Source organism: Cavenderia fasciculata (assembly GCF_000203815.1).
Source record: "Cavenderia fasciculata unplaced genomic scaffold Scf_Dfasci-G-o-33e01.r1-3, whole genome shotgun sequence".
NCBI lineage: Eukaryota > Evosea > Eumycetozoa > Acytosteliales > Cavenderiaceae > Cavenderia > Cavenderia fasciculata.
In genome coordinates, this window is record NW_004457734.1 from 508,153 (window position 1) to 521,964 (window position 13,812).

General features: G+C 32.2%; 9 protein-coding genes across 9 annotated transcripts; 6 read left to right on the forward strand and 3 right to left on the reverse strand.

The window, feature by feature from the left end:
* Positions 1-323: 323 nt before the first annotated feature.
* Positions 324-3,430, forward strand: DFA_04422 (uncharacterized protein; the record flags this gene model as incomplete). The annotated part of the gene is made up of 8 exons (XM_004360098.1): positions 324-959; positions 1,052-1,090; positions 1,163-1,246; positions 1,309-2,271; positions 2,369-2,551; positions 2,894-2,950; positions 3,004-3,090; positions 3,158-3,430. The coding sequence occupies 8 exons, from the start codon at positions 324-326 to the stop codon at positions 3,428-3,430; spliced, it is 2,322 nt and encodes a 773-aa protein (XP_004360155.1).
* A 68-nt stretch (positions 3,431-3,498) lies between these two features.
* On the forward strand, positions 3,499-4,478 carry DFA_04423 (uncharacterized protein; the record flags this gene model as incomplete). Its single annotated transcript, XM_004360099.1, has 3 exons — positions 3,499-3,755; positions 3,797-4,082; positions 4,341-4,478. The coding sequence occupies 3 exons, from the start codon at positions 3,499-3,501 to the stop codon at positions 4,476-4,478; spliced, it is 681 nt and encodes a 226-aa protein (XP_004360156.1).
* Positions 4,479-4,605: 127 nt separating this feature from the next.
* DFA_04424 (uncharacterized protein) lies at positions 4,606-6,147 on the reverse strand (the record flags this gene model as incomplete). Its single annotated transcript, XM_004360100.1, has 4 exons — positions 4,606-4,931; positions 5,067-5,231; positions 5,525-5,601; positions 6,116-6,147. 4 exons carry the CDS (start codon positions 6,145-6,147, stop codon positions 4,606-4,608), a joined length of 600 nt encoding a protein of 199 aa, XP_004360157.1.
* An 81-nt stretch (positions 6,148-6,228) lies between these two features.
* On the forward strand, positions 6,229-6,537 carry DFA_04425 (uncharacterized protein; the record flags this gene model as incomplete). The annotated part of the gene is made up of 1 exon (XM_004360101.1): positions 6,229-6,537. The coding sequence occupies one exon, from the start codon at positions 6,229-6,231 to the stop codon at positions 6,535-6,537; it is 309 nt and encodes a 102-aa protein (XP_004360158.1).
* A 60-nt stretch (positions 6,538-6,597) lies between these two features.
* On the reverse strand, positions 6,598-7,645 carry acbd6 (ankyrin repeat-containing protein; the record flags this gene model as incomplete). Its single annotated transcript, XM_004360102.1, has 3 exons — positions 6,598-6,982; positions 7,048-7,359; positions 7,431-7,645. The coding sequence occupies 3 exons, from the start codon at positions 7,643-7,645 to the stop codon at positions 6,598-6,600; spliced, it is 912 nt and encodes a 303-aa protein (XP_004360159.1).
* Positions 7,646-7,889: 244 nt separating this feature from the next.
* On the forward strand, positions 7,890-8,751 carry tbcB (tubulin folding cofactor B; the record flags this gene model as incomplete). The annotated part of the gene is made up of 2 exons (XM_004360103.1): positions 7,890-8,075; positions 8,155-8,751. 2 exons carry the CDS (start codon positions 7,890-7,892, stop codon positions 8,749-8,751), a joined length of 783 nt encoding a protein of 260 aa, XP_004360160.1.
* Positions 8,752-8,940: 189 nt separating this feature from the next.
* Positions 8,941-10,788, forward strand: DFA_04428 (uncharacterized protein; the record flags this gene model as incomplete). The annotated part of the gene is made up of 4 exons (XM_004360104.1): positions 8,941-9,540; positions 9,617-9,787; positions 9,861-10,127; positions 10,204-10,788. 4 exons carry the CDS (start codon positions 8,941-8,943, stop codon positions 10,786-10,788), a joined length of 1,623 nt encoding a protein of 540 aa, XP_004360161.1.
* A 375-nt stretch (positions 10,789-11,163) lies between these two features.
* Positions 11,164-11,950, forward strand: DFA_04429 (uncharacterized protein; the record flags this gene model as incomplete). The annotated part of the gene is made up of 2 exons (XM_004360105.1): positions 11,164-11,696; positions 11,755-11,950. 2 exons carry the CDS (start codon positions 11,164-11,166, stop codon positions 11,948-11,950), a joined length of 729 nt encoding a protein of 242 aa, XP_004360162.1.
* Positions 11,951-12,016: 66 nt separating this feature from the next.
* Positions 12,017-13,751, reverse strand: pigW (phosphatidylinositol glycan; the record flags this gene model as incomplete). The annotated part of the gene is made up of 4 exons (XM_004360106.1): positions 12,017-12,727; positions 12,798-13,224; positions 13,318-13,517; positions 13,656-13,751. 4 exons carry the CDS (start codon positions 13,749-13,751, stop codon positions 12,017-12,019), a joined length of 1,434 nt encoding a protein of 477 aa, XP_004360163.1.
* Between the last annotated feature and the right edge of the window lie 61 nt (positions 13,752-13,812).

A 13,812-nucleotide genomic window follows, 5' to 3' on the forward strand; every position in this document is an offset into this window, starting at 1 on the left:
ATTTATTGAAAGAGGTCATGGTTGAGCAGTTCGAAACGAGAACGGGTGACAAGTGTGTTGAAATCAAAGTTTTCATAGATACCATCGATTGCAATAGAAGTGTAGAGATTAGAGGAGAGGGAACCAATGGCACGCTCGCATTCATTACGGATTCTAAGCTCGACCAAAAGGGCAGACCACAAACTGCAAAGAAGTGAAGATGCTTTTTGTGAAAATCAAAACCATTATTTTAAATATCTGAATAGACGGGGGGGGGGGGGGAACGTAGTAGCAGTCATTATTAACATTGTAATACTTGTATAGTAATAATAATAATAATAATAATGACTACTACTACTACATTTTATTATGTATTTCGATCGATTTATATTAGACAATTGATATTCAATCAAATCAGTGATATATCAAATCGATTGTATAATGGTAGAGAACGACGATCATTAGTGGGAAGAGATATCATCAAATTACCTCTTCTTGGAATGATATCAATCTATGCAATGCCTTGGCACTTTGTTTGTCACTATCTACCTACAGATAGTACTCTGGTACTCAAAAGAAGGAAAAGTGTGATTAGTGAATACTGCTGTCATCATAATGCAACATTGGATACACTTGAACGTCTATTGGAATGGTCTAAAGTGGACGTTGACTTTGATTGGGAGTATTTGAAAAGAAATAGCAAGGATATAACCAATCAAGAGATATTAGAGTATTTAATCAATCAGAGGTACCCTACTACTACTACTCCTGTTGATGGAGATAATACCTTTCTTTTAGAGGCAATCAAGGTGGCATGTAATAATGGCTATCTCTCAACTGTCAAGTTGATTTACTCTATCAAAGGCTTGCCATCCAATTACCAAACAGCAATGGACATTGCTTGTAGTAAGGGATTCATTGATATTGTAAGGTATTTACACGAGAATAATAGAACTGAAGGATGTAGCATAGATGCAATGGTAAGAATCGATTCATTTAAAGAATATATCAATGATCAAAGAAATAATTAATTAACATGATCATCATCAATCAATCAATCAATATATTATAGGATAATGCAGCAAAAGGTCGTTATTTTGATATTGTAAAGGTAAGTGATAAGGGGTTGATATAATGTTGGTATTATATAATATTAATACTTTCTATCTTTTTTGAATTATAGTTTCTTCATTTTAATAGAACTGAAGGATGCACAACAAAAGCTTTGGATAATGCTGCAAAGAAAGGGGATTTAGAGATGGTCAAAGTATGTATAGATAATATTTCAAATCTACCTGTATAACCCTAACCTAACCTATTATACTATAGTTCTTACATGAACATCGTACTGAAGGATGCACTGAAGCTGCTATGGATAGTGCATCTTTAAATGGACACAGTGACGTAGTAAAGTTTCTTGGTCAACATAGAACAGAAGGTTGTTCAAATGCATTGTATTGGGCTGCTCGGAATGGTCACTTGGATGTTGTAAAGTATCTGAATGAGTGTCATAGTGAAGATAAATCAACAGAGGTTATGGATATAGCAGCTAATCATGGCCACTTGGAAGTGGTAAAGTATCTTCAAGAACATCGTAGTGGTGAACGTGCGACTACCCAAGCTATGGATCTTGCAGCTTTAAAAGGTCACATTGAAATTGTAAAGTATCTTCAAGAGCATCGTAGTGAAGGATGTACATCCAATGCTCTGCATTGGGCAGCTGAAAAAGGACATATTGAAATTGTAAAATACCTTTATCAACATTATAACTTTGAAGAGATTACGGCTGGCTGGTCAATGACAACGGCAGCTCGCAATGGTCACATTGAAATTGTAAAGTTCTTCTATGAAAGCGGTGTACAAATATTTGGTGACCCAAAACTGGCTTTAGAAGATACTGTTAGACAAGGAAACCTTGAGATGGTATCCTATCTTGTTCGCACTTGCAATATAAAATGTCTAACAGGAACACTAATAACGGCAATACAGGCAGCTAGCTGTGAAATGGATCCAGGATTGGATGTTTTCCATTTTCTTTATGATAATTTCAAAGAGCAGAGTAAAATTTGGACACCAGAGTTGATGGATTATGCAGCTTCAAAAGGACAGATTGATATTATAAAGCTGCTTCATTTCAACAGGACAGAGGGGGCAACAATCTATGCTATTAATAATGCAGCAATCTATGGTCACTTAGATGTTGTAAAGTTCCTTTCAGAGTATCGTAGTGAAGGTGCAACAACCCATGCTATGGATGGGGCAGCTAAAAATGGTCATTTAGAAATTGTTAAAGTATGTTACAACAAAAGCTATAGTATACATGATCAAATGTTAATTGTTTCGACCTAACATTTATTATTATTTCCATATTCTATTTATTTATTATTAGTTTTTACATTTTAATAGAAGTGAAGGATGCACCAAAAAGGCTGTTGTGTCTGCTTGTAAGGAAGGGCATTTGGAGGTCGCCACCTTTCTCATCAATGTCGTCAAAGTGAAATGGACCAAGAAGGACCCACTAATTAAAATTCTAAAGAGAATCTCAGTGGCATCTCAAAGCAGTTATGATATTGTACAGTTGCTAATCTCTCAACCATTCGAAAAAGGGGATACGACAATGACCCAAAAGAGAATAGAAAGAATTAAAAAATACAGGGCAATATTAAAAACCAGTAATGCTTTTGAAACTAGACATCTACTCAAGATTCACATGCGACATTTAGAGTCAATAGGAAATGAATATTCAGACCTCCTTAAATAATAATTAAATAATAATAATAATAATAATCATTAAATAATAATAATTAACCATTTTAAAAATTGTAAAAAGATCTTTCGAAAATTCGCTCTTTTATTTTTGACAAACATAGTAATAACTAATTAGTTATAATAGTAATAATGACTACTACAACAGCAAAAACAGCAACTCTCTAAAGAAAGTCCTGTATTGGCTTGGCCAAATCCAAATCAAGTAGAAATGATTAAATCAATACAGGACACCAACTTTGAGAATCTTTACTAAAGAATCAACAAGAATTGGATAAAGAAACAAAGAAAAAGATTATTGATTTAACAAAAGATGATATTCAAGTAAAACAAGAGATACCAATAGTATAAAAAAAGAAAAAGATAGATTCGATCAATTGGAAAAGGTTAATCAATGTTGTTTGAAGCAAAGGAGGAGAAATTAAAGAGAAGACAAGAAAAAGATGATAGATCAATGGAAATACTTTACAACCAAAAGTTGACAGAAAAGAGAATACAAGAATTGGAAGGCAAGTATGAAAATACAAGACAAATAGATGAACAATTACAATCAATTATAGACATGCAAAATGAAATAAAAGAAAAGAATCTTTTGGAATTGGAAAGAACAATTCAAGCCAATCAAGAAAAGCAAGAATCACCTGTTGCACAAATCATGGTTGATCAAATTTTACCAATGATTTAATAGAAATGGTCCCAAGAAACAATCTAACAGCTACAAATGATTTGGTAAAACAGTATTTAAATTCAACAATGTCCTCTACTAAACTATCTACAAATTTAGGAAATGAATTAAAAGAAATGGTCAAGAATCAAAGAATTAGTGTCATCGATTTAATTGTATCTTTTGCTCAAGATGTAAAAAGAAAACAAAAGATTGGTAGTGGAAGATCAAACAAAGGTCTTTATGATAGCGAGATTGAAAGAATAATGAAACCATATCATAGAAAGGGATTTGAAAGAGTAATAGCAAGTGACCAATTAAATTTATTGGAACCAAAAGACAAGATGTCATTTATTATGAATTTGGACCACACAACAAACCAGGAAGTCATTGGGTTGCAGTATACGTTGATGCAGATAAAGATAAATCTGTAGAATATTATGATTCATTTGGCCAAGAACCAACAGATGATTTTATGAAACAATTAAAAGATTTAATTGATGAAATCAATCCAGATTATTATTTAAAATTCAAGGTAAACAAAGTCATTGATCAAGCATCAAATAGTACAACATGCGGTTATCATGCAATTAAATTTTTATTAAATAGATACAATGGTATACCATTTAAAGAATCAAGTGGTTGGAGTGATATAACAAAAGAGGAAAAGAAAGCAAAAAAGATGAGAGATGATTGGAACAAGTTTGGACTCATTTAATAATATTAATTATTATTTGTATTATTATTTGGTTGATTTGTTGATTGTGATAGATCAACTGTAGCACCACAACATGATGCTTTTTTTATTCTTTTCATAAAATTAAATAAACTTTCAATTAATAAAGTTCCTATTCCAATTAATAATGCTATAGTTGCAGAATCCATTTTTTTATTATATATTTAAAACAGAAAATTATTTTATTTTATATAGAGTGATGCAAATGATTCATCAGACATTTACATAATGTTTTTGGTTGGTGAATTTTTGTCTGTTCGTATTCACACAATCCCAACTGCTAATTCCTCGTTACAGCCTTGTTTAACAAATATTCACTACCCGTTGTTTTGAATTGTCAGTGAAACTATGGAGGTACCGATTTAAATAAATAATAAACAACTATTCAATGTCAAATTTGCAATATAAGGTTTCTATTTATTGAATTAGATCTAAGAAGTCAGCAATTAGTTTGGTGTTGCTATTGTTCCAGTGACTCGAGACCATAACATTCGTCCTCCCCAATGTATGAATCTAATGGCAGTGTCTCTTCCTGGTACCAATCCTCTGAAGCCTCTGGTAACCCGATTACAAGCAAGTGTTGGGATATGTTGTTGTCTTCCTCAAATTGTTTGTCGTCTTTCAACTTTTCTTCTGTGGACTTTTTGTTTTCTTGGTCTTGTTCCTCCTTTGTACCTTTCTTTGGGAACTCATAGAATATGGGGTTCATGTAGAGATCGCTTGACCATGGACAGACGACAATGAGTCGAATATGCATGTTAGGATCATCGAAGTTCTTACGAAGATCTGTAGATGAGCTGATGGAGTCAGAGCTCAAAGCGCTGTGTTTGGCAGAGATGGTGACCTGGAAGAGATTGTTGGGGGCGAACAGGCTATCAATTGCTTTAAAGTTCTTGGCCTCTGGAATCCAGAAGGTATTACCTTTTGTGACTTGATAGAGTTTGGAAAAACGAGATGGTATACTTTGTGGCAGGATTAAAGTTTGAACAGATTTGTCTCTTTTCGATATTAACGTGTGACTACCTCCCTTGGCAAACTGATGGTGAACATAAGATTCATAGAGTTCATCTGCGAGTGTTTGAGTTCCTCTTGGGTTTTGAAGAAAGAAGCCAAGTTGATTTGGAGATCACGTCTGTGGATTTTTTCCAGTACTGCCAACAGAACAAATTTAGATGCCCACTTGAGTCCCACTTGTTTAAAATCCTCGTCAACCACGTTGTGGATCAGCTTGCGGCTGACTTCGGTGTCATCCAAGAGAGGGGATCGAAGAACTGCCTCAAGACACGCAATTGAAAGTGCGCTGTTAAGGAGTCTCTGTTGGCCTTCAACATCTGCTAACTGCAGAACGTAGCTCGGGATGCCTCCCCACTTGTAAAAACCGACTTTTACCTTGTTTGGTGGCATTTCGTCAAAGAGTTGAAAGGGACGACCACCAAATAAAGAACGTATCGATAAACTACATCTTTAATCACTCGACCCCAAACGCACTTGGAAATAATGTGGTTTTGGACAATCTCAACCCCAACTACTTTAATTACCATGGTTGCTCCCAATCAATCAATCAAATGCGTATGTTTGATCCAGGATTGGTTAACAAGTTGGTACGTACTCAACACATTTCAATAGCCAAAGAGTATGTGGATATGGCAACACTAAAGAAACTAGTCATCCACCCATTCCAATTGAAATCTCTCAAAGTATCTATAAAGCCCGAATTAAAATCATCACAACCCATGGATGATGCCAACGATGTTGAAACGGCCCAAGCAAACTATGTTCAAGAATGGAATGAATTTTGTATGAACTTATCAAACAACTCGTCACTTGTCAGATTGTACATAGAGAATGAACAGTCAAGACAAATAGTCTATTCCGAGACACTGGAATTGGAACGAATCCAAAGATCATTTAGATCATCGTTTATCCAAGGTCACTCTAAAGTGTCATATCTAGACTTGTCCAATCTATACCATGTACTGTCACCTCCTCTCTTTAATTCCATTCTCTTGTACAATGAAACCATCACCAAGTTGGTATTGACCAATGGCAGTCTACAACCCAAACTACTTGAATCGTTTGCAGAATGTTGGCTTCAAACAAGAGTATTACAGCTCTGTCTATTGCAAATAATGCACTCATTCCAATCAAAGAGTTGGCAATGGGTTTCAGCCAAAATAGTACCATCACAATATTAGATTTAACCGATAATTGTTTTGCCAACTATGCAACCGATATGTTTACCTCTTTTCTTGAAATGGACTCTATTCAACATTTAATCATCGATGAACCATTAATCAACCCAAACCATCATTATTTTACCAAATCCAAATCATTAATTAAATATTATCTATTAGATTCTACTTGTGGTGTTCCATTATTCTTTGGTTGCTAAAAATTAAATAATTAAATAAATAATATCTTTTTCTTTTTTTCCTTTTTGAAATAAATAATTTTAATTGAATAAAGATAATATTTCCTTTTCTAAATGATCGACCATTTGTAAAGGAGTTTGTTGTTCATTATCTGTTAAATCTTTTCTTGCTCCATTTTCCAATAATAATTTGATGACATTGTAATGAGAACACATGCAAGCATAATGCAGTGAAGTCAAACCATCCAAATCGCTATCATTTATATTTGCTCCAGACTCTATCAATAATTGAACCATTTCCAAATTACCTCTATCACAACCCCAAATCAATGGTGTTCTTCCTTGCTCATCTCTTTCATTTACCATTATTTTCAAACTTTCTTCTTCAACAGCTGTAGCAGTTGTTAACATTTTTCTTACAATATCCAATTCATCAGATGATACATAATAACATAAATCTTTTTTTCTAAATATAATAAAAATATAATAAATTAATCAAAACTATCATTCTTTTGAGGATATATAACATACTGATTCTTTGATTCTTCTAATATTTTTTCATCGACCATTGAAAATCTTGACATGACTGGACCCATGGTACCTTTACCTTGTGCAGGTTCTTTTGCTTCTTCATCATCACTATCCGATTCAAATATATCATCATGGTTCTTTTCTTTCACTTCTTTTTTTTCAGTCTTTGTAGAGGAAGCAGAGGCATTCATTTCATCCTCTGTTTCCTTTGTAACTTGATCTAACCAATGAGGTACCAATGTTTCAAGGAATGTCATATATTCAATCTTTGCATCTTCTTTATCCATATTACCAAGATCATTCCAACTATTCCTAAAAGATCATCATCGTTAGTAATGAGATCCTCTATCTCTTTCTCTTTCTCTTTTGTTTCTCTTTCATACCATTTAGATCTACCAACAAAATCAAATAAAGAAGGTTGTTTTGTATTACATTTCCCGACAGTAGCTTGTTTATAATGAGCATAAAAGAATAGTTGTTTGTCGTTATTGATATCTGCAATCTTGTGTGTATTCAAATATTTAACTGCTTCATCAAATGTATGATTCAATATTTCTAATTTTTTATTTATATCTAATTCTTGTATATCTAAATTCATTCTCTCTTCTATCTCTATAAGTATATCTATATATATCTATGTATATTATATTATTAATTAACAATGAATGAGAACAAAAGATGAAACTTTGATGATTGTTCATCTAAAAACTATACTCCAAATTAAATTTGATTTTATTATGTTCAAAGTTTATGATGAGTCAACGACTGATGATTCATTTCAAGTATATTCATATTTCGTAGTACATATACAGAAAGTATTTAGATAGATATATACCAGAGAAATGAGTGATGTTGAACATTTGAAAGCATTTGTGAGTAGAGATGGTGATGAACTCATCATTCAAAAGGCACCAGAGGGACATGTTAGAATCGAGGTGACACACTCGGTCTTGTCCGATGATATATTAGGTACAAACAATTGGAAGAATTTCCCAATAGATACTACTATTACAAGTTTAAAAGAAAAGGTATATATAAACAATCATTCATTGATGATCGTTGTGTTGTAATAATGGTAGTTCTAATATTATTATCTTTTTAATATAGTTACATAGAATAGTAGGAACAGACCCAAAATATATGAATTTACAACTTAGAGAGAATAACAAGACTACGGTATTGGTAGATAATGATGGATTCCAAGACGGATCATTGACATTGAATCATATACCACATTTACTCGAGGGTGTTAACCTCAACATTCACATTATCGATGTCGACCCAAACAACTATGTCGCTAGCCTACAAGACATTGATAGCCAACCATCAACTAAAATGACCGACGAAGAATATGATAAGCGTGAAGGTACCTATAGAAAATGGAAACAAGAACAAGAACAAAAACAACCATCCACCACCACTCAACCATCAAGTACCACCGACGACAATTCAATCGAACCATCATGGCTAAAGATTGGTGACAAGTGTCAAGTAAAGAGTGATCTTCGAACTGGAACCATTGCATATATTGGCTTAGTCAATGATACTGTTGGTTACTGGGTCGGACTTCACTTGGACCTCCCATTAGGCAAAAATGATGGTACTCTCAAAGGAAAGAAATATTTTGATTCAATTGATAAATATGGTGCTTTTGTTCGTGCTTCCAATCTTAATGTTAATTCTCAACAACCAAATGAAATTTAAATATATCAATTAAATAAATATATTATATTAAATTAATTTGATTGGACGTACCAACACTACTTTCTAAAATTCGAAATTCCCGCCAAATTTGCAAAGGCAGACAGACTTGCATTGAGGCTCAAAAAGTCATTTCATTCGTAGTAACTATTATTAAAGATACAGATATTGATAGATAGATAAGATATAATGATGAATAGTGAGAGTAGATATAATGTAGGAGGAGGAGGTGGAGGAGGTGTAAGAGGTCAACCTACACCATCATCATCATCATATCATCCTCCAACTTCAACTAGTACTACTTCAACAACAACAACAACTAATCATAATGGTGGATCATCTGCATATAAACAACAACAACAACAACAACCAGTACACCATCAATACCAATATCACACTGAAACACCTGTAAAATCAACATCAACATCAACAACATCAACATCGGTCGGCGGAGGGGATCCCTTTAAAACACCAAAAGTTAAGAAACAAGAAAGTAATAGATTATTTGCATTTGAACAACAACCACCAATACCTACACAAAAGGATAAACAAAAACAACAGATTGAAGAACTATTGAAAAAGAATCAAGAGCTAGAGGAACGAGTGACAAAGCAATCACAAGAGATTACAAGTCTCGACAATGTTAGAAAGGAACAATTACAAGATCTTGCAGATCTACAATCTTCATGTCACAAACTAGACAGTTCAAACAAACAATTACACCAAATCATAGATACTCAACATCAAATGATTCAAAATTTAACTCATGATATTAATTTATCAAATAAAAAAGTAACAAATAGAACAAGAACAAAAAAGAATAGAAATGAAATGTATTAATTAATTATTTATTTGTTATTTATTTTAGGTTGAACAACAACAAAATCAAATTGATGATTATATAGAACAAATGAGTAATACTGGAAAGACAGATTATGAAACATTAATTAGATATGCAGAGTTGGAAAAAGAATTGGTTCAATTAAAATCAAATGATGATAGAAATCAATTATTAGATGCAAATAATACAATTAAAATTGTATGTTTATTATTGGATTATTATTGTTATTATTTACTTATTAATTAATTTATAATTGTATTTATAATTTAAGTTGGAAAAAGAAAATATGGAATATAAACAAGGAATTATTGATTATCGAGCTGAATTGGAGAAATTAAATCAATTGATTATATCACAACAAAATCCAACCAACAATCAACAAGCACAATACGATCAATTATTAAATGATAATAGAGAATTGGAAAATCAATTGAATTTATTTCAAGAATCAAATGATAAACTTGGTAATGAATTGAATGAAAAGAATGAATTAATTAAAGAATGTGTATCAACTCTATCAAAATATGAATCTGATAATGTATGTCGAATCAATTATAATTAACTCATCAAACCAACCATTTTAATTGTTGATTAATTAACATATTCATTTTTAGAATATATTACATAATAATAATTATCATCTTGAACAACAATTACAACAATTACAACAACAACAAAGAGGACAAGGACAAGGACAAGGACAGGGACAGGGACAAGGACAAAATGGAATAGGAGGAGAATTTGGAGTTGCAAGTGTATTTGATGATACCTATCTACCAAATGGTAGTTACTTGACAGCATTTGCACAAGAGTCAAACGCCATTTCAAACGAATTGAATGATATTAAAAGATTAATCAAAAAGATTGATGGTGGTTTACATTTATATCAACAACAAGGTCAAGGTGGACAAGGTCAAGGATTTGGATCTTCAAGAGTAGGTGGTGGAGGAGGAGTTGGGGCTGGATTTAGGTCAACTTCCGGAGTAGGAGGAGTAGGAGTAGGATCTCAATTTAACCCATCAACAACAACAACAGCTACAACCAATACACTATTGCAATCAACCAAATTAAATATACCTTTTGATGAAAATGCATTGATCAATAACTTGCAAATCATTAAAGAAGATGCACAGAATATCAAACGAATACTTACTTCTCAATGCACCAATTATTCAGGGAAGAATTGTGCAGTCCAATAATAATAATATAAATAATAATAAATTGTAAAAAAGATAGAAGATCAAAGTATGAATCAGACTTGATTCCAAAAACTACCAATCCAATCATTGTCATCCCACCACCACCACAATTTGGACGATTCAATGCACCCCCATTTTTCGAATGGTTGTATACAAAGGGAGGGAGGGGGTAAGGTTAGAAAGTAGTAGTATGGTCCATACACCATATTTGTTTCTTTGACTCGATGATTGAATGACATTGAATGTGAGCTAACAAAATTTATACTCTATTCCTTATTATTTTACTTACTTATTACTTTCAAACTATTTTGTTGTTTGTTGTTTAGAATCAAAAGAGAGATTTAAAAGCTAGAGAGATAAGAGAAAAGATAGAAGATGGAAGATGATAGCCATAAATTTCAACCAATAGATATTCATCAAAATAATGTAATTGCAAATGATGATAAAGATTCATTGATACAACAACCAAAACAAAAAAAAGAATATGCGATCCATGAATATCAAGATAATGGAAATAGTTCAAAAACAATAACATTTATAGATGATGGTAAAGATGTAGGAGGAGGTGGTGGTGGAGGAGTTGGAGGAGATCAAGAAAATGATAAATATCAAGTATCTTCAATGTATCATTCACACGATAGTCTTTATGCAAACTCGACCAGTTCAAATGAAACTTCTTTTAATTATTTTTGGAGTCCTCCAGAGAGTGCCTATTCAATGATTGTCAATAGTCATCCAAATGATACTCCATCTCTCTATTACTCTAGTACTCGTACAATTAATAATAATCCATACCATTCAATCAATCATCATTCTAAAATCAAATCTTCTGATCAAGAACAACAACAAAATGAATTTGATGAAAATGATTCATTTGCAAATAAGGATTTTTTAATTACTTTAATATTGTATGAAATATAAATATAAATATAAATAGATAAATAGATAATTAATTATTCTTTTTAGATTTATAACAGGATTCTTTTTTATATTACCATGGTTTTTTGGATGGATCTATCGAAATTCAAAACATAGATTTGCAAGGATATTGGCAATTGGATCATGTATAATGACTGTCATATCATCCGTTCTATTTATAGTTTACTTTTTCTTTTATGATGATTTTAATAATGAAAATAATAATCATCAAGGAAAAGATTAATAATAAATAATTTATTTAAATATATATATAATATTTATTTGTTTCTATATTTGTTTATTTATTTATTTAGGTTAATTTTAAAGTTATATTTTTCATATTTAATAATAATGAAACAAAACAAACTACAAATACGTAGCCAGTGATAACGGCCATGGAAGTTTCAGGGGTGGCATAGATGGTACGCATTGAAAAGTTGACCAACCCAGTTAGGATGTTGGCGAGTAGGAACATGGAGAGTTGGTTTCGATTGATGGAAGAGGTGATGACTCCGGCGTGTTGGAGATACGATGTAGAAATGGTAGAGACGAGTAGGACAATGGCAAAGTTGAAAATGTTGAGTGCCAAGATAGCAAGTACGTATGGTAGATTGGTCATACGTCTCGAGATGGGTTGGACATTGTCTTCAACCCAATAGAGTATGGCAAACAGTGCAGCAGAGAGTGCTAGCAATTGCAATACGTACAATCTCCACTCCTTGACAGAATTGCGTTGCTTGAATATAGTGGTTCCCAATTTCGTACCAATCAAATACAATGAAAGGTAACCGGCAAGACTACATATACCCTCCTTATTGGCAGATATTAAATTGAGACGTGGATGATTTAATATATAATCACTTAATCCATACTGTGACAATAGAACTTGATAACCAACAATGACAATACTACCAACCACCAGATTCATATTTGGTGACATCTTTAAAAATGATAAAACAATAGCTACAAATCCCAATGTAAAAAAGAAATTCCAATGTATACCATATTCTGTTACATGTTCCTTAAAATAAATAAACATTAATAAATAAATAGTCACTTTTAATTTAATATGTAATATTTTTTTAGCTTACTTGATAATTTGTAGATTTTGTTAAAACAATTCTAATTAAACCTAATAACATTAAAGGTAGATTTGACATGAATGCATGTTTGGCCAATGCAACTCTTGATAGTTTTGGTTTCTTTTGTTTTTGATCCTTTTCTTTTTCCTTTTCAGCTGATGATGATTGTTCAGTGATTGATTCTGATCTTGCTTGTCTTGATACCATAGCACCTGACAATACAACTGAACCTACACCAATGTCCATCAATGATATACCAAATGTCTCAGTCTTGCTCAATCTTCTTGGAAAGACTGGAAAGTCAACTGCCAAAATACAAACAATCGTTGCCAACATGACAAACGATCTATACTCTTCAATAAACTTCTTTCTTGGATGATTCAATGCTATTAATGATTCTGGATTCTCTCCAAAATTAAATAATTTAACAGATTCTCTAATAGAGAAAAAGAGATAAAGAAGAAGAAGATGTTATCTGTTAATAAAACTTGAATGTTGTATGTATTCTTAAGTTTTAAGTATGACTTACTGAGAGAATAAAGGTAATATAAAACATGATAATAACATGAAAAAGAGTAATGGTACTAATAGTTCGATAAAGGTGACTGATACGATAAAAGGTAGTACAATAGTAATAAACTCTAAAAAGAATCGAATGAGGTTTGGTACCTTTTGTGCCTTTCTTGGGAAAAAGGTACCAAACAATACTCTTTGAAATAGTACTGATACCTATAGAGTAGAGTATAGTATAGTATACATACAAGAGTAAAAGGGGGTTAGTAAAGTGTTACACTTTATTTGCTCTTAGCCATCATCATCATCTTCGTCAGCTGATCACACAATGTACATTAATTAACTAAAACATACAGGTACAATATTTAAAATAAGACAAGTTTCTAGTAAACTAGAACCTGTTAGATTTTGAACAAATGCTTCATGTTCAAGTTTATATTGTTCATCCATCTAGTATTCTTCCTGTCTCTCTCTCTTTGATTAAATTTAATAACTGATGTTCAAAATTTAG